This window comes from Arachis hypogaea, chromosome 16 (assembly GCF_003086295.3).
Source record: "Arachis hypogaea cultivar Tifrunner chromosome 16, arahy.Tifrunner.gnm2.J5K5, whole genome shotgun sequence".
NCBI classification, from domain to species: domain Eukaryota; kingdom Viridiplantae; phylum Streptophyta; class Magnoliopsida; order Fabales; family Fabaceae; genus Arachis; species Arachis hypogaea.
The window spans coordinates 132,475,305-132,495,732 of NC_092051.1; the positions used below are offsets into that span (position 1 = coordinate 132,475,305).

The window sequence follows — 20,428 nt, forward strand, 5'->3', positions numbered from 1 at the left end:
TAATCCTTGCTTAGCCTTGGATTCTTGCTAGTAAATCTGTGGGAGGAGGTAAGAGCCACTAAATCCTTGTGAATTTATGTGTAATTGGAACCCTAGGTTGATTTGAGGTAATTTATATGTATATAGTTTGATTATTGTGGCTTTGGGGGCTCTTGGAACTTAATTGTGCTTATTGGAGTGGAAGTGAAAGCTCGGAAATTGGTTAAAAGCTATTTGGTGATCAATTTGAGTTTTGGTGCATAAAGGGGAATCGGCCAAGGAATGGTTTCGGTTTCCTCTATGTAGTATATAATATTCATGGACACATAGGCTAGTGACCAATAAGATAGGTTGAACTAAAATGATGGTTGGTGTGTTAAATATTGATGAATTGATGAATGTTGGGTTGATTGTGATGAATTTTAATGATATGATGATGTTGTATGATTGTATGGATTGGAAGTTGGTTCTTTATGATAATTGTAGTGTTATGATTTATGAAATGGTGGGTTTGATGGTGATTTTGATCATAAGTGTTATATAGTTGATGTTGGAATTGAGAATAATGAAATGAGAAGGAGAACATGGTAAAGTTGGTGTATTATGGTATAACTAGTACATTTTGATGAAAAGTGGTGTTTTGAATGGTTTGATGTGATTTGGAATGTGTATGGTAAGGAAGTGTGTAAATTGTGAAGTTAGGTAAAATTAGATTTTTAATGAACTTTGTAAGATCATAAATTTTGCCTCGGTTTTTAAAATTGATTGAAAATTCTTTATAATTAAAGATCTTTGAAAACCCTTTAAATCGATATAAAGTTTGTGAAAATTGAAATTTTGTAGAGGAAGTTATGATCCTTCAAAATTGGTGTTAGAAATCTAAAATTTTGTAAAGTTACAGAATTTCATGATTTCTGATGTGTGCGGGCGCACACCCTCGTGCGGACGCACACCCTGCAAATATTTCAACCTGTGCGGACGCACACATATGTGCACACGCACAGGCAGGGAAGTGCATTCTGTTTGCAATGCCAGCACAGCTTGTGCGCGCACACATCTAAGGAAAAACTTCAACCTGTGCGGACGCACAGGTCTGTGCGGACGCACACGTCTGTGCGGACGCACACGTCTGTGCGGACGCACACGTCAGGAAGGTCAGTCTGTTGGGGCGTTGGCACAGGTTGTGCGAGTGCACAGACCCTTGTAAAAATTGACACCTGTGCGTACGCACACCCCTGTGCGTACGCACGCATTTCAAAACTCTCAGGAGTGTGCGCATACACAGACCCTTGTGTGGCTGCACACGTCCTGTTTCTCAAAATTTTATTTGTTTTCAACTATTCTACCTTCCCAACAAGGTTGCAAGCTTCTTTAACACCATTTTAAGACTTTTGGGCCTAGTTTTGAGTATTAGGGCATGGGATATAACTTAAGGATCCTAATACATGGTTTTATGATAACTTAGAAAATGGAGGCCTAGGTTTCTGGCATGCTGAGAATGATCTGACGTTGGGTGGAGGATAAGTGATATATGAGATAAGGAATGATGAACTTTGATATTGGAAACTGAGTTATAAATAGACAGTGGTTGAGATGAGTCGAGGACTCGGATTGAGACGATGGATCTCTGTATACTGAAAATGTTTTCTGAAAACCATTGAAATATTGTTTTTACTGAGAATATGAGACGCTATGCACCCGGCAGGGACGGGGTTGGATCCCGTTTGTCGAGGTAGCGGTGGCAGCGTAAGGGCGGTGGTTCGTCCCGCTTGCGTTGAGATGTGAGGTCTGTGGCAAGAGTATCCCACTCGCATCCTTCGGACCTATAGGTGAGCAGGCGCCGGTACCTGGACAGTGATCCGGGCACTATATCTCGGGGGTTCCCATATGAAAATTCGAAGGGCAACGTCTCCATGAAGATGTGTCGGGTTGGCAGTTGAACCGACAATGTGATATCACAGGCAGTAGGGCAGGCATTCATCATATGCATTTTCTATCTGTTTGTTTGCTTTGCCGACTTGTACTTGTATGCCTAGTTGAATAACATGCCTATTTGCTTACCTGATCTACTTACCTTGTTTGGTTTTACCTGTGAATTACTTGCATTGCTATTAATTGTGTTTTCTACTGGGATTGAGGAGGTTCGGAAGGCGATGGCGATGGGATCGCATGGAGGATAGGTTGGTGAAGGCTGTGGGACAGCGGTGTTGGTTAGAATAGAAATTCCTTAAGATAGATTACCCGGTTTATTTATTATGAGGTTATTATTATGCTTATTTGTTTTTAGAATGCTTTAAGCTTGAATCTTGTGATGGATATGGAGCGTAGGATTGCCTTTGGCGTCCCGGGGTCTTATATCCTACATCACTGGGCACTGTTACCATACTGAGAACTTCCGGTTCTCATATCATATATTTGTTGTGTTTTTCAGATGCAGGTCGCAACCCACCTCGGTGAGTTGCTTTGGATGGTGACAGGAGCGGAGGATCTTGGATTTTTTTGGAGTCTTTTTGGTTATCTGTTTATACCTCTCTCACTTTTGTATTTTGTTTAGCCCAGAGCTTGTATTATGAGAGAAAAACTTGTATAAGCTGTTTTTAAACTGTTAGGTTTCTATATGATTCTGAATACTTGGGTATGGCTAGCTGGCTTAAACTCCGCGAGTCGAGGCTAGTTTCCTATGATATTATATACTTATATTTTGTTGTATCTTATATGTTTCGTGTGCCTTAAGCTAGTAGTTTGTTAGTACGATTTGCGCTTTTCAAATTCTAGTCTTTAAACTATATCTTTCATCGGACTTCTATATTATATTATTTCTTCTATATATTATACGTATGAGGTTTAGAACTGTCATAATCTCTGGTTAACCTTTGCTTTATGACGCGAGGTAAAGCTTAGGCTAATTAGGGTGTTACATTTAGTGGTATCAGAGCGGTTCGTCCTCGTGAGCCTGAGGAATGGACCGATTTTGCTTCAATGCATACTCTGTGTGTCTTTTCTTTGATGCTATTAGGTTATCTGTTTGATATTGCATAGCCTGCTTGTTTGTGAGTGCCTATTTGGGATAATTGAAGTACTAGGCTTTTGATATTGAGACTGATCACCTTGATATCGATTGTTTGGTGTAGACAGGAACCCTACATGGCCACTCGCGGGCGAGGTTGGACACGTACGCGAGAAAGTAGGAATGAGCAACCAACTGATAACCATGCCAAGTTCATGACGGCCATGGCTAACTTAGCAAACACCATGGAAGCGAATGCTGCTGCGACTCTGCAAGCTGTTCAGAGGTTAGGCCAACCGACGGGGAATGGCAATGGGAACGGAGAAGGAAATGCCAATGATAATGCTGAGGGAAATGGCGATAACACGAGATTGGTTCCGATGACCTTGGCGACGTTTCTCAAGGTTCATCCGCCAATTTTCCGAGGGTCCACAAATCCTACTAAAGCGGATCACTGGTTCCAGGCTATGGAGCGTGCTTTACAGGCGCATCATGTTCCTCTTAATCAATATGTAGAGTTTGCCGCTTATCAGCTAGCGGGAGAGGCCCAGCCCTGGTGGCAAGCTGAGTGTCGTTTGCTACAGCTTCAGAATGCCGACATTCCATGGGAGGTGTTCCAAACGGCTTTCTACAAGAAATACTTCCTTGAGTCTGCAAGGGAAGCGAAGGAGATGGAGCTAATGCAGCTGAAGCAAGGTTCCATGTTTGTGGCAGAGTACACTAATAAGTTTGAAGAGCTTTGTAGGTTTTTTCGGGTATGTCAGGGTGACCCAGAGACTTACGAGAGCTGGAGATGCGTTAAGTACCAGAGGGGTTTGAAGGAGAGCATTATGACTGCTGTGGCTCCTATGGAGATCCGTGTCTTCTCTGACTTAGTGAATAAGGCTAGAGTAGTGGAGGAGTATGCCAAGACTGTGGCGGTATCTAAGGACACTCATGGAGGGAGCTCTAGTCGTGAGCGTGGCAAATATTTTCATACGAATGGACAAAGCTTCAAAAGAGGAGGATATGCACCTCAAGGCCAAGGGGGCTTCAGAAAGAACAATCAGAATCAGTTTCAGTATGCTAGGGGAAGAAGAAATCAGAGTAAGGATTCTCCGGATTTAGCTTGTAATCATTGTGGACGTTTTCACCCTTATGACTCATGCAAGATTGGTTTAGGTGGTTGCTTCAAGTGTGGGTTGCCTGGCCACATTGCGAAGGATTGCCCTCGTTGGAGGAATCAGAATGCCGGCCAGAGTCAGCATCAAGGCCGAGTCTTTGCTGTGAATGCTAAGGATGCTTCTAAGGCGGATCCGTTGATAAGAGGTATATGTCTAGTTGGTGATAAATCTTTAGCTGCATTATATGATACTGGAGCTTCGCATTCGTTTATTTCGTTTTCTAAAGTTGAGGAATTAGGCTTGAAAGTGTCAGAGGTACCTTTTGATCTGCATGTACATACTCCGCATCAAACAGTTATGACTAGCTCAGGTTGTAGACAAGTAGGTTTCAAGCTTGAGGGTAGAGAGTTTGTGCATGATTTGATCTGTTTACCAATGGTAGTGCTTGAAATGATTTTGGGGTTTGATTGGTTGTCGAAAAATTGGGTTGTGCTGGATTATTTTGAACGGACAATTCGGTTTATGCCGGAAGGAGAAATTAGAGCAGTGATAGCTACGGGGTATTACCTAAACTCTGTAATGGTGCATTGTAGTGGGAGGAGTGTCAGGGTTATATTCTGTTTGCTGCTAATGCGTCGGGTGATGCCCAGAACTTAGATCAGATACCGTTGGTTAGAGATTTTCCAGAAGTATTCCCGGAAGATATCCCTGAGTTCCCACCTCAGAGGGAAATTGAATTTACGATCAAATTGGTGCCGGGAGCTGGACCAGTGTCGATTGCGCCAAATAGAATGGCTCCGATAGAGCTGGCAGAGTTAAAGACTCAGTTGGAAGAGCTTCTGAACAAGAGGTTCATTCGGCTGAGTGTATCACCGTGGGGAGTGCCAGTTTTATTGGTGAAGAAGAAAGATAGAGGAATGCGTTTGTGCATGGATTATCGACAGTTGAACAAGGTGACTGTGAAGAACAAGTACCCGCTGCCAAGAATAGATGACTTGATGGATCAATTGCAAGGAGCTGGAGTGTTTTCCAAGATTGATTTGAGATCTGGTTACCATCAGATAAGGGTGAAGGAGGATGATATTCTTCAGACTGCGTTTAGGACACGCTATGGACATTACGAGTTTGCGGTAATGTCCTTTGGGTTAATGAATGCACCTGCTATTTTCATGGATTACATGAACAGAGTCTTTTGTCCCTTTTTAGACAAATTCATGGTGGTTTTCATAGATGATATCTTAGTTTATTCTAAAACGGTGAAAGAGCATGAGGAGCACTTGAGGATTGTGTTGCAAATCTTGAAGGAGCGGAAGTTGTACGCTAAGTTATCAAAGTGCGAGTTTTGGAAGGAGGAAGTAAAGTTCTTAGGCCACGTGGTGAGTAAAGGAGGAATAGCTGTTGATCCTTCTAAGGTAGAAGCGGTGATGGAATGGGAGAGATCGACGACTGTGACGAAAGTCAGGAACTTTTTGGGTTTAGCCGGATATTACCGGAGATTTATCGAAGGATTTTCCCGGATTGCGCTACCAATGACAAAGCTGACAAGGAAAGAAGTGCCATTCGTGTGGACATCGGAGTGCGAAGAGAGTTTTCAGACGTTAAAGCAGAGATTAACTTCAGCACCTGTTCTAATCTTACCGGAACCGCATGAAGCGTTTGAAGTGTACTGTGACGCTTCCTTGAAGGGTTTGGGTTGTGTGTTGATGCAACACCAGAACGTGGTGGCTTACGCATCGCGTCATCTGAGACCGCATGAGGTGAATTACCCCACTCATGACTTGAAATTAGCGGCGATTCTATTTGCATTGAAGATTTGGAGACACCACTTGTACGGATTAAAGTTTAACATCTTTTCTGATCATAAGAGTCTCAAGTATATCTTTGATCAGAAGGAGCTTAATATGCGCCAGAGAAGGTGGATGGAGTTGCTTAAAGATTATGATTTCGAGTTGAGTTATCACCCTGGGAAGGCGAACGTAGTAGCAGACGCTCTGAGTCGGAAATCTTTAACAATTGCTTGGATGAGAATCAAGGAAGAGGATCTAGTAGATAAGTTTTTGGATCTTAAGCTGGATATTGGTGAAGTTGCTGGGAGAGCTTGTTTGAACTAGCTACAAATCTCAAGCATGTTTAAATCAGAAATACAAAGGGCTCAGCGAGATGAGCAGAAGCTTCAGCAATTGTTTCAGCCAGTTGGTGATAAGTGGCACGAAGAATTCACTAAGGATGATGAAGGGTTATGGAGATACAAGGCAAGAATTTGCATACCGGATGTTGGGAGCTTGAGGCAAGACTTGCTGTCGGAGGCTTACAACAGTGGGTTTTCTATTCATCCCGGAAGCACGAAGATGTATTATGACTTGAAGAAGATGTTCTGGTGGCCTGGGATGAAGGGTGATGTAGCAACAGTAGTATCCAAGTGTTTGACTTGTTAGAAAGTGAAGATAGAGTATCAAAAACCGTCAGGAATGCTACAACCACTCGAGATTTCTCAGTGGAAGTGGGATAGAATTGCGATGGATTTTGTGACCGGTTTACCGAGGACTAGGTCAGGATTTGATGCGATTTGGGTGATCGTAGACCGCTTAACCAAATCCGTTCATTTTTTACCTATCCGAGTGAACTGTTCTATGGAAGAGTTAGCAAGATTGTCCATCAAGGAGATAGTAAGGTTGCATGGTGTGCCATCGAGCATAGTGTTGGACCGTGATCCCCGATTCACCTCAAGGTTTTGGGGAGCTTTCCAAAGAGCTTTCGGTACGAAGCTATGTCTTAGTGCCGCATATCATCCGCAGACAGATGGACAATCAGAAAGGACTATTCAGATGTTGGAAGATTTGCTAAGAGCATGTGTGTTAGATCAACCTGGGAGTTGGGATCGTTACATGCCGTTGGTGGAGTTTGCATATAACAACAGTTTTCATGCGAGCATTGGGATGGCTCCGTATGAGGCCTTGTATGGACAGAAGTGCCAATCACCACTTTGTTGGTATGAATCTGGTGAAGCAAGTGTATTGGGTCCAGATGTGGTAGCAGAGACTACTGAGAAGATTAAGAGAATACGAGAAAGGATTTTGACTGCTCAGAGTCGACAAAAGAGTTATGCAGATCAGAGAAGGGAACCGTTAGAGTTTGAAATAGGAGAACACGTATTCCTTAAGGTTACACTGACAACTGGGATTGGAAGAGAAATCAAGACCAAGAAGTTGAACCCAAGATACATAGGACCGTTTGAGATTCTAAAGAGATTCGGGCCGGTGGCGTATCAAGTCACTTTGCCACCTCATCTGTCTAACTTGCATGACGTATTCCACGTGTCACAACTCCGTAAGTACACGCCGAATGCGGCTCATGTGTTGGAGCCTGAATCGGTTGAGTTGAAGGAGAACTTAATTTTCCAAGTAACACTAGTGAGGATCGATGACACTAGTGTGAAGAAGCTGCGAGGAAAGGATGTCCCATTGGTTAAAGTTGCTTGGGAGCGAGCCAGAGTTGAAGAGCACACTTGGGAATTGGAGTCTGAGATGCGAAAGGATTATCCCAAACTTTTCTCAGGTAATTCAAATTTTGAGGGCAAAATTTCTTATTTGGTGGGGAGAATGTAAGAACCGCAACTAATCAACCGGTTAATTAAGTGATTAATTGCCCAAATTAGATTCCGAAAAGTTAGAGAGAGAATTTGAGGATTTAAAGGTGATTTTTGGACTCAGTGGATTTTTCTGAGTAAGAAAATGTGCCTTCTGCAAAAAACCGTAAAAAACCGCGAACCGGCAATTGAACCGGTTCAAGTCTGCCCGGTACCGCACGAGTAAAAGTGAAAACCGGCGAAAACCTTAGAAAAATGCTAGGAATGGAAAACCGGGCGTAAATTTTAAAGGTTTGGCCCGAAGTTAGGCCAAACGGGCTAAACACGCTAACGGGTTGGACCGGGCCAAAGTTGGGCCCAAGCCCAACATATAAAAGGCTCATTAAATGAACCAAATCAGCACACACACATATAAACACAACACTCATGCTGAATTGAAGAGAGGAAGAAGAAACCCTTTTGGTTACTATTCATCATCTTCTTCCAAAGCTCATATCTTGAGCTAGAGAGCTCCGATCGCCGCACGATTTGCGGCTACGCGTTTCCTTGTGAAGAGCTCTACAAAACCCACCCAAGAAACCTCAAGGTAATCACAAAATCTTCCGAGTTTCTCTCCTCAAAATTTTGGGTTTATAGGGTTTTTGATTAAATGAGTTTTTGTGATTCTTGGTGTTTAGGTTTGCTCTAATCCTTGCTTAGCCTTGGATTCTTGCTAGTAAATCTGTGGGAGGAGGTAAGAGCCACTAAACCCTTGTGAATTTATGTGTAATTGGAACCCTAGGTTGATTTGAGGTGATTTATATGTATATGGTTTGATTATTGTGGCTTTGGGGGCTTGACAAATGAATTTTTTGCCGGTATAGAAATTATCAAATGATCAATCGTAGTATAGTCTAAACCGGCGCAAAATCCTTCATCAAACAAATCTACAATCTATATCCGAGAGTACTAGTCTCCCGAGTCGTTCTCCCTTGGAATTGCCAAAGTGTGCATCTTATTGATTTAGTAAGCCTTGTTGGGGTTCTTTGAAGGTTTTAGCAAAGTAATGAGGAACAAACAATCAATTATCAAAAGACTTGGCTTAGGGTTGGCACTAGAAATTCTATCCCTATAGTCCATTCAATGTTGACAACAATTAGGCCTTGCTTCATTTAGTTATCCCCTAGGTATAGAGGGAAGTCAAATGAAAGCAATCAACTTGAGTCACAAGTCCTAGCTTCACCTTATGGGAATCTAGCTTTAGTGCACTCCAAGCCAACTAGCAATCCCTAATTCCAAATCAACTATTGATACAACTATTCAACTTCTTCCAAGGACCAAATCCTATGCCAAGTGTGAAAATTCTACTCCATAGCTAGTGTTGTCATTTTGTCAAACATGTGATGAGCAAGAAGGAAAGTCATAGTAAAATGAGATGAAAAGTTGAATTGAAAGTATTGCAACACAAAGATCTAACAACAAGTCTCAAAGAGTAGCAATGAAAATCAAATTCTCAAAATAGAGACGAAATCCAAAATTACAAAGTTGAATTCTAGATCTATGAGGATTGATCAATTGCATCTACTACTTGAAATTGGAGAAGAAAATCTATGACATGAACAATGTGGAGTGAGAATTATAATGGATCTCACCAAAAAGTCATTGAAAATTCAGAAATTAGATGAGGATGAACCCTAGTGAAAAGCTTGGAATCTCCCTCTTCTTCTCCCCAAAGTGTAACTAACTCTCCTCTCCCAAAAAAATATCTAGATCTCAAAAATGAACTAAAAGTGTCCTTAACCCTTGCTCCTTTGGTCTTCTTAAGCTTTTCCCGCCAAGGTGTTTCTCCAAAAGTGGGATCCTTAACTGCCTCCACGCCTAAGTCACGTGACTTCTTAAAAAATCATATTCGCAAATCGGCGCGCACGCGCAAGGTACGCGCACGCGTCGTTGAGACGTCTTGTAATGTGCGCGGAGGCGTGATGTACGCGTGCGCACCCATGAAGATCCTGGCTTAGCCGCTTCTCAAGCCGGCTCTTGGCTTTGGCTTCACGTTGCCCTATCCGCGCGGGCGCGTCAAGTGCGCGCACGCGCCCATGCGGACATTTCCAAAGCTTAATCCTCATGCTTCCTTCCTTTGTACCCGTCTTCCTTCTCTCTTTCGGTCCATTCCTACTCTATATCCTGAAACCACTTAACACACAAGTCACGGCATCGAATGGCATCAAGAGAAGATTAGAAATGTATCTATTTTAGTGCGAAATAAGCATGTTTTCATTCATGAGGCGAAACTAGGAAAGGAATGCAAAATCTTGTATTTTCATATAGAAAGTGTGTGGAATCATTGATAAAACCCCTGAAATCTGCACAAGATAAACCCTCAAATTGGGGTTTGTCAACCTCCCCACACTTAGATTCTAGCATGTCCTCATGCTTAGAGAAATGCAAAGAAACACAGAAGACCGAGAGATTGCAAAAGTATAAGACTCATGAAGTGCAACCTACTTATATGCATGCAACTATGACTAGTGCCACTATCCACTTGGTTGGGAGCAAATTAGCCTTCTTAGGACATATGCGAGCACATGGGATACGATGGTGGTCAAAGCATAGGACTTGCCACTTTCTAAGCATCAAATGCAATATGCGCAACCTTGCGTGAGGAATGCTCGCGAGAGCCGGGAATCAAAGGATTGAGCATCGAACCCTCGTCGGAAGTGTTTGCACTCTAATCACTCGGTGTTTGGGGGTTTATTCTCTCAATTCTCCCCTAATCATACTTTCCAAGATTTGTTTTTCATCTAACAATCAACAATTATTCAATGCATGCATACAATTATCATGAGGTCTTTTCCTAGGTCGTAATGGGGTTAGGGTCAAGGTAGGGTCATATATGGCTAGTGGGCTTAGGATTTGAATCTTTGATTAACTTAAACTTTTCCCACCTAACCTATATAATGACCTATACAATTAAGTACTAACCTAACTATCCATCCCTCACTTTTCCGCATACTTATGCATTTTCTTTTCGTTTCACAATACTTATGCATTGATTCCTCTTGAGCTTCACTTTGGGGCATTTTGTCCCCTTTTTATTATTTTTCCTCTTTTTTTTTTCTTTTCTTTCTTTTTCTATTATTTTTTTTTCTTTTCTTTACCATATTGTTTTCTTTTTCTTTTGTTCTTTTGTTTTTCTCATTTTTTTTTATATACAAGAGCGTCAATGCATAAGGTTTTACATTTGATCAATACATGAGTATGTACCCAATTCCCAATATTTTCAATAGTAATACAAAATATCCTTTTATTCACCCAATGTCCCAAGGTTCCCACACTCGAATGATACTCACACGCCCTAGCCTAAGCTAATCAAAGATCCAAATAAGGACTTTTATTGTTTTCCGCTTTAAGGCTTGTAATGTGCTAAATTAAGAACAAAGTGGGTTAATCGCAGGCTCAAATTTGGCTAACAAAGGAAGATAGAAGGTAAGGCCATTTGGGTGAGTGAGCTAATGAAATGATGGCCTCAATCATATAAATGCATGAATGCACCAAATAATGGACATAAAGAATCAAACAAATCAAAGATCACAATCATAAAAAGAGAATAATGCACACAAGAAGGAAAAATAAGTGGTTATAAGATGTAACCACACCATTAGGCTCAAATCTCACAAGCTTGTGTTCTTAACTTCAAACCCATGTTCCAAAATATAATTCTTCATGCAACTTTGGCATCAAAGCATTTAAAATTTGCAATGCCATGGTCGCCCCAAAGTGCTGGTTTCCTAAGAGAGAATTTTATTGTTCCAACCAAGCAGACTTATCATGCGAATGGTGCCAACTAAAACCTAATCATGCAACCTATCCTAATTTATTCAGATTTATTCAGATGTTACCTACGGAGATCGGTCGGCCGACCTCCCCACACTTAAAACTTAGCACGGTCCTCCGTGCTAACCACATCTCCAATGCCATTGCTATCTCCGCTTGAAGTTGCGGTGGAGGTGGAGATATCGGGTTCTTCCATAGGTGGGGTGATTACGCTTAGAAGCCTCTTCACATGAGCATAGCGGCGTTGGTTACGCCTCTCATAGCGGTCTAATTTGTTGTGAAGGTCTTCAAGGCGTTGGGCGGCCGATTTTTGTTATGTAGATGAAGTGGTAGCGTGGCCAGTTGGTGTGGGCAGTTCAATATCCTTGGTGACTTCCGGAGGCTTGAGGCATCTCTTGGTCGGAATGATATCACCATCAACCGGTATTGAGGTTCGCCTATCTTTAGTCTCCCGGTTGACGCCGGCTTTCGCAACTAATGCCGTCACTAAAGCGGGGAATGGTAGATTTCCCTTGGCATGAATGCGCCCCATGGATTGGCGGATGGCATGCGGAACGTCGACCGGTTTCTCGGTCAAGATGCACCATATCAATAAGGCAAGCTCGGCGGTGATGGATGACCCATGTGTGCTTGGGAGCACGTAGTGAGCTAGAATTTGGGCCCATGCGGTGGCTTCTTGAGTGAGGTGGCGGACATCTAAACCATTCGGTCTTCGCTTTATGGTCCCCTGAATCCAATATGCGTCGGGTAAAGCAATGACGCGGAGGATCGCGCTCCAATCGAATGCGCGGTCAACGCATGTAGCCAAGACTTCTTGGTAGGCGTCATATGCATCCGTTGACGGTGCAATCCCAAGGACTTCTCGGATGGTTTCCACTGTGACCGACACTTGTTTTCGGCGCACAAATATTGATGTGAGATGAGGTGAGTGGAAGTTGGAGTAGAATTCCACCACCCATGAGAGATTGGCCTCCGCTGGTTGCCTCAAGAGGAACCTCCAATGCTTCCGGTCAATGTGTGGCATCACAATCGGACTGAGGTGAGCCGGTAAGACTAGGAGGGGTTCCGGATGGTAATTCCTTTCAATCATTCTGGAGTAAACAAGTTCGCAGTAACGGTTGGGAAACTTGTTTGAATCCTTAGGAGGGTTGTCCTTCTCTAGAACGTCAACGGGGCCCTTGGTCTTCTTCAGGAGGGGCCTGGCCGTTAGTTCTTGGCGCACTTTATTGGAAGCTGGCTTCTTGGTGCCTTTCCCGTTGTCCTTTTTGATGACCATCTTGTGGAAGCAAGAAAGGGAAAATATCAAACTCAAAGAAGTGGAGGTACATGAGCTCGATGTAATGAAAAGTTGTGCCATAAAATATGGGTATCTTTGTTACATGACAGCTGCAACATGTAACTAGGATAATGTGTGAGGAACAAGGCAAATTATTTTCATGTGGTGCAAGGGTAGTTTAAGCATGCAAGGAAGAGGCATGAGAAGCATACACCCTTAGGGACCATAAATGGAAGGCAAGCTAAGAAAATGGGAAAGAATGGTTTGTGGAAAGTGGGGATGCACTCAAAAGTGATTGGTTGAGAGGCAAGGTAGTCACAATGAGTCCAAAATTCAAGTGTGCCTTTCATCGAACACTTGGTGTGCATCCTTCAAGTAGTATGTGATTATGTGAAAATGAGAGCAATGTAACTTTCCACAATCCATTATTAATGATTATAGTGCATATTGATTGCAAGAAAATTAAGCAACACCATTCATCTATTCATGGAAGTGAGTTTGAGACCTAAATGCCCATGAAGAGTTGGATTGAAAGAGAGGAGAGAGCAAAGACATCCCAAGGAAGTAACTAGAGAAAGAAGGAAGAGAGAAGAAAAAAAAAAGAAGAAAGAGGCTACCTAAAAGATGGTGCAACTAAATGAATAAGATCTACAAGAGATTAATGGACTAAGAGGGAGCCTAGTATAATACCTTGTGAGATGGAGAAGGATATGGAAGAAGAAGAAAAGTGGAATGAGAATGAAGGGATGAGTGTGCCCCTTTTATTTTATTTTATTTTTTTTAAAGAAGGCGTCGATCACCGGCGCGTGCGCGCGCAGTGTGCGCTCGCGCGGGGAGTGAGGTGGACTAGGGGCGCGCGCGCGCACATTTCACGTGCGCGTCCCTGCGCTTGGGCTGGCGGCACAGGAGAGGCACAGGGGTGGCATAACTCTCTGGACGAAGTACCAGAGATGGCCTCAGCGCTTTTTAGCGCGCGCGCGCGCAGTGCGCGCGCGCGTTCTCGTGGTTGTGCCCCAGGCATGAGAAGGGCCTGGAGGGGGCTCAACTCTCTGTGAAGTGGCCCAGAGAGGAGTGCAGAATAAAAGGGCGCGTGCACGGCTGCGGCGCGCGCGCGCATTTCGTGCTCGCCTTGTATGGACGCGTGCGCGCCAGGTGCGCGCACGCGGCAAAGGTGCTGGGCCGGTGGCTTAGTGTAAGCTTGAGAGTGGCTTAACTCTCTGTAGGATGTACTAGGAGGGCAGCAAGGCAATCGGCGCGGAAGCGCACAATGCGCTTGCGCGTCGATTGGCAGATTTCGCCCATGTGCGCTGACGCGCCATGTGCGCGCATGCGCAGAGGGTGGTTTTTTTTCTAAATTTGCAAGTTTTTTACACCACTTTTGACATTTCAAAACCCCCCCCCCCATACAGCCACTTAAGCACTATAGCAGGGCATTTTACTTGGTAAACTATCAATGAAGTCAACAAATGAAGGGGGGTTGTCATTAAAATCTAGCTAACAAACATGAAGTCAAGTGTCTATGTACAAATCTCAAAGGAAGATCTTACCATGGTGGGGTGTCTCCCACCTAGCACTTTTGTTTAACGTCCTTAAGTTGGACTTTCAGTAGCTTATAGTGTTTATTCAAGAGTTGCATCCCTCAAGAGGAACACTTCAACTTCCTTGGCGTTCTTTCTTTGCTCACCATGATACAATTTGAGACGGTGCCCGTTTACCTTGAAGATGTTCGGGCTCGATGGGTGGCGCAAGTGGTAGACTCCATAAGGTTCTACTTTCTCCACTTGGTAGGGCCCATCCCACCTTGATCTAAGCTTTTCGGGTAGTAATCTCAACCTTGAATTGTAGAGAAGGACTAGGTCACCGGGTCCGAATTCTCTTCTCCTAATGTTCTTGTCATGGATGGCTTTCAACTTTTCCTTATAAAGTCTAGAGTTGTCGTAAGCTTCCAATCTCAAACATTCTAATTCTGCCAATTGAAGCTTTCTCTCTACTCCGGCCCCACCCAAGCTCATATTACACTCCTTTACGGCCCAATAAGCTTTGTGTTCAATCTCCACCGGTAAGTGACATGCTTTACCATATACAAGCCGGAAGGGGCTCATGCCAATGGGTGTCTTGTAAGCCGTTCGATAGGCCCACAGTGCATCGGAGAGTTTAATGCTCCAATCTTTCCTATTCGGCTTTACAATCCTTTCCAACACATGCTTGATTTCCCGGTTAGAGACTTCGGCTTGGCCGTTTGTCTGAGGGTGGTAAGCCGTGGCGACTTTGTGGATGATGCCATATTTTCTCATGAGGCCGTCTATTCTTTTGTTGCAAAAGTGGGATCCTTGGTCACTTATGATTGCTCTTGGGGCGCCAAAGCGACAAATGATATTGTTCCTCACAAAAGAATACACAACATTAGCGTCATCCGGGTGGGGATTGCCTTCACCCATTTTGACACATAATCGACGGCTAACAAGATGTAAAGAAAGCCATTGGAATTTGGAAATGGTCCCATGAAGTCGATTCCCCATACGTCAAAGATTTCGCAAAAAAGCATATTTTGTTGGGGAATTTCGTCCTTCTTGAAAATATCTCCAAACCTAATACATTGGGGACAAGATTTGCAATAGAGAGAAGCATCTTTGAGAAGAGTTGGCTACCAAAATCCGCAATCAAGGATTTTTCTTGCCGTTCTTTGGGGCCCGTAGTGACCACCTCCTTCGGAAGCATGGCAAGCGTCCAAGATCGCTTGGAATTCGGTTTGAGGTATGCACCGTCGTATTATTTGGTCCGCTCCACACCTCCATAAATAGGGATCATCCCAAATATAGTATTTGGATTCGCTTTTCAGCTTATCCTTTTTGTTTTTGTCGAGATTGGGAGGGAAAGTGCGTGAAACCAAATAGTTTGCTATTGGGGCATACCAAGGAACCACTTCCGAAATTGAATGCAAGGCATCTAAAGGAAAGGAATCATTGATAGGAGTGGTGTCGCCTTTTGTGTGTTCGAGGCGACTTAAATGGTCCGCCACTAGGTTTTGGGAACCGCTCCTATCTTTGATTTCCAAGTCAAATTCTTGTAATAAGAGCACCCAACGAATTAATCTCGGTTTTGATTCCTTTTTTGCCAACAAGTACTTTAGTGCCGCGTGATCCGAGTACACTACTACCTTGGAACCAAGAAGATAGGCTCGGAACTTGTCCAAAGCAAAAACAATAGCTAGGAGTTCCTTTTCGGTAGTAGTGTAGTTGGATTGGGCTCCGTCTAATGTTTTGGAAGCATAAGCTATGACATAGGGAATCTTACCCTCGTGTTGTGCTAACGCGGCTCCTATCGCATAATTCGAAGCATCACACATGATTTCAAAGGGTTGAATCCAATTGGGTCCCTGTACAATAGGGGCTTGTGTCAATGCTACCTTGAGTTTGTCATATGCTTCCATACATTCCTTGCTCATCTCAAATTCGGTGTCTTTTTGTAGTAATCGAGAGAGAGGTAAGGCCACCTTGCTAAAGTCCTTGATGAATCTCCGGTAGAATCCTGCATGTCCAAGAAAAGAACGGACTTCCCTCTCGGAGGAGGGGTAAGGTAAACTGGATATGACATTTATCTTTGCCGGATCTACGGAGATGCCTTCCTTTGATACTATGTGTCCCAAGACAATGCCTTGTTTGACCATGAAATGACATTTTTCAAAATTTAAGACAAGGTTTGTTTTGGTGCATCTTTCTAAGACTTTTTCAAGGTTACCTAAGCAATGCTCAAATGACTCACCATACACGCTAAAATCATCCATGAAAACTTCCATCGATTGCTCTAGAAAGTCCGCAAATAGGCTCATCATGCATCTTTGAAACGTTGCCGGTGCATTGCATAGGCCAAATGGCATACGCTTGTAAGCATACGTTCCAAAGGGGCAAGTAAATGTGGTTTTTTCTTGGTCTTCTAGAGCAATATGAATTTGGAAGTATCCGGAGTAGCCATCAAGAAAATAATAGTATGATTTACCGGCTAACCGATCAAGCATTTGATCGATAAATGGTAGTGGAAAGTGATCTTTTCTTGTGGCCGCATTCAATCTTCGGTAGTCTATGCATACTCTCCAAGAATTCTGCACTCTTGTTGCTATAAGTTCACCACTTTCGTTTTTGATTGTTGTCACTCCGGACTTCTTTGGCACTACTTGGACCGGGCTTACCCATTCGCTATCCGAGATAGGATAGATGATGTCCGCTTCAAGTAGCTTAGTGACTTCTTTCTTCACCACCTCAAGAATGGTTGGGTTAAGTCTCCTTTGAGGTTGTCGGACCGGTCTTGCTCCTTCTTCAAGAAATATGCAGTGCTCGCATAATTGGGGGCTTATTCCCACTAGATCCGCCAAACTCCACCCAATTGCCCTTTTGTTTTTCCTCAATACATTCAGCAATTTTTCTTCTTGTTGAGGAGTTAACTCTTGTGCAATTATCACGGGTAGCTTTTGGGCTTCATCAAGGTATGAATACCTTAAGTGAGGTGGTAGTGGCTTCAATTCCATCTTCTTGTCATTCCTTGAAGTTTGAGTTTCCGGATGGTTTGTATGATGTGTGGTGTTTAGTTCGCTTGACTCTTCATTTGCTTCTTTGACCATGCACTTCTCATCTAATCTTGCAAGATGCACTTCGGCTACTATGTTATCGATTGGGTCACACCGAAATAGAGAGTGGTTCTCCGGTGGATGCTTCATTACTTCCTCTAGGCTAAAGCTTACAATTCTCCCATCTATTTCAAATGAGTAGTTCCCCGAGTAAGCATCAAGCTTAAATCTAGAAGTTCTCAAGAATGGCCTTCCAAGTAGGATAGATGATGCTCTCTCGGTTTCGCTTGACGGTATTTCAAGGACATAGAAGTCAATTGGAAACACCAACCTCTTTATATTCACCAATACATCTTCCGCAACACCTGCTACGGTTATTATGCTTTTATCCGCTAGGACAAATCTTGCCGTCGACCTTTTTAGCGGTGGCAACTTCAATACCCGATAAACGGAGAGCGGCATGATGCTAACACATGCTCCGAGGTCACACATACAATCTCTAAATTGAACTCCATTGACGGTGCAAGTGACCATACAAGGGCCCGGGTCATCACACTTCTCCGGTAATGTTCCCATTAAAGCGGAAATAGAACTCCCCAATGGGATGGTTTCCAATTCAAGAATTCTATCCTTGTTTATGCATAAATCTTTGAGGAATTTGGCATATCTAGGAACTTGATGGATGGCATCAAAGAGGGGGATGGTTACCTCAACTTTCTTGAACATTTCTACCATTTTGGGGTCGAGTTCTATGCGCTTTTTAGCTTTCTTTGCAAGTGTTGGAAATGGAAGTGGTTGAGCAATTTCTTCTTCCAAGGTTCTTTTGGCCTTGGTTGTCTCCCTTGTTGGTTGGGCTTCATCCTCAACTATGGCTTGTGGTGTCTCCTCTTCCACTACCTCTTCTATATCTATTCTCTCTTCCTCTTGGGCGGTTGTGATAGGACTTGAGTCCTTTGCTTCCTTTTCTTTTAGTTGTGTACCGGATCTAAGGGTGATGGCATTGATGCCCCCTTTTGGTTTGGTTGAGGTTGAGAGGGAATGACACTTTGGATTGGGGTTGAGGAGTGGGGGTCGATGGTGTGTCCATGCGTGCAAGAAGAGCTTGTAGTGTAGAGGTGAGGCCGGTGAGGCCGGAAGCAAGTTGTTTTGTAATTCCTTTTGGCCTTGGACAATGGTCCGGAGTGTTTCGTCTTGGTTGGAGGGGGTGGTTGCATATGTGAGTTGAGGAGTTTGTGATTGGTTGGGTGGTGGTCTTTGATGTGGTGGTTGATATGTTTGGTAGTTTCTTTGTGGGTTTTGTTGATTGTATGGTTGATTTTGTAAGTTGTATGGTCGGTTTTGTGAGAAATTTTGCGAGTTGTTATTCCATCTTTGACCTCCTCCATTGTTGTTATTGTCCCTATTCCCTTGTTGATGATTGTCTTTCCAATTTTGATTATTGTGTCCACTTCCTTGGTTGTAGCCTCCTCCTTGATAGGGGTGCCCTTGGTTAGGATTACCTCCTTGGTAGTACCCTTGATTAGGGCGTCATAGAAATTATGGGTAGCGCCAAGTGTTGTCTTCTTGAAGGCTTGGCACTCATCTGTGTGGTGAGAGTAGCAAGAGCAAATGCCACACACTCTTTGAGGGACCAATTGTTGGTTGTGTTGTTGAGGTGGTGGAGGGTGTTGTTGATATGATTGAGGTTGTTGTGGTTGTTGTTGGTTCAATTGGAGTTGCCTCAAGACGGATGTCATCTCATTCAAGGATTGAGTTAGAGCGGTGGCTTCACTACTAGTTGATACCTCGTTCACGGTCCTTGGACGGTTGACTCTTCGCCTCATATGTTGATTGGATTCGGCTAAGTCAATAATGAGTTGCCATGCCTCCTCCGCGGTTTTATATTTGGACAAAGAACCATTCTAGAAGTGTCCAAGAGGGTTCTATCTTGCTCTCGCATCCCTTGACATATGTATCCAAGCAATACTTGAGTGTCGATCATGTGATTAGGGCATGCATCTAGTAGTTTGCGAAACCGTTCCCAATACTCATAGAGTGGTTCCGTCTCACCTTGCACAATACAAGACATTTCCTTCCTTAGCCTATCCATTTTTTCCGGGGGCAAGAATTTATCCAAGAACCCCCTTCTAAGTAGGTCCCAATCGGAGGTAACTTCACTAGAGAGGGTGTAGAACCATTCTTTGGCCTTGTCCTCAAGAGAGAAAGGGAAAGCAAACAACCATATAGCAACTTCATCGGACCCTTCCCGTCTAGTAGTCGAGCATATGCGATGGAAGTCCTTGAGATGTCGAATAGGGTCTTGTGCGGAAGCCCGTGAAACTTGGGTAGGAGGTTTATCAAAGCGGTCTTCAATTCAAAGTTCGCATTCAAATTGGGGTGAGTTACATAAAGGGTTGAAGGACATAATCCGGTGCACCCGCTTCCTTGATGGTAACTCTCCTTGGAGCGTCCATGGTATTAGTACCTAAAACAAAAGAAGAATTGTTAGTGAGATTGATGGGAGTATGATTAATGCCTTCTTTGAGTGACGGTTCAATGTTCACTTTTAGTAAGGTGGTTGAGGTGGTGAAAACCTCTTCACCTTTTCCAAATCTTAGCCGCTCCGAGCTTGTCTAATATGAAACAAAGTTCGTTCTATTTCCGGATCAAAAGGGGCTAAGCTCGGATTCGGTTGTGAAGCGTCATGCAATGAAGGGGAAATGGAATTCATTGTAACGATGAGGAGTTAGTCAATTGAGCAGTTTACAATGAAGTGCAACTATGTACATATATACACGCTTAATCCAAAACAATAACATGGCACACTAAGCAAATCCCGGCAACGGCGCCATTTTGACAAATGAATTTTTGCCGGTATAGAAATTATCAAATGATCAATCGTAGTATAGTCTAAACCGGCGCAAAATCCTTCATCAAACAAATCTACAATCTATATCCGAGAGTACTAGTCTCCCGAGTCGTTCTCCCTTGGAATTGCCAAAGTGTGCATCTTATTGATTTAGTAAGCCTTGTTGGAATTCTTTGAAGGTTTTAGCAAAGTAATGAGAAACAAACAATCAATTATCAAAAGACTTGGCTTAGGGTTGGCATAGAAATTCTATCC

The 20,428-nt window shown here is 43.3% G+C and overlaps 1 protein-coding gene across 1 annotated transcript in view; it reads left to right on the plus strand.

The window, feature by feature from the left end:
* Positions 1-6,215: 6,215 nt before the first annotated feature.
* LOC112757581 (uncharacterized) overlaps positions 6,216-20,428 on the plus strand; it is an 18,187-nt gene continuing 3,974 nt past the window's right edge. The window contains exons 1-4 of the mRNA XM_025806138.1: positions 6,216-6,497; positions 6,885-7,005; positions 7,114-7,358; positions 7,422-7,644. Coding sequence (XP_025661923.1) covers positions 6,216-6,497; positions 6,885-7,005; positions 7,114-7,358; positions 7,422-7,644 — 871 coding nt within the window. The remainder of the gene's footprint in view (positions 6,498-6,884; positions 7,006-7,113; positions 7,359-7,421; positions 7,645-20,428) is intronic.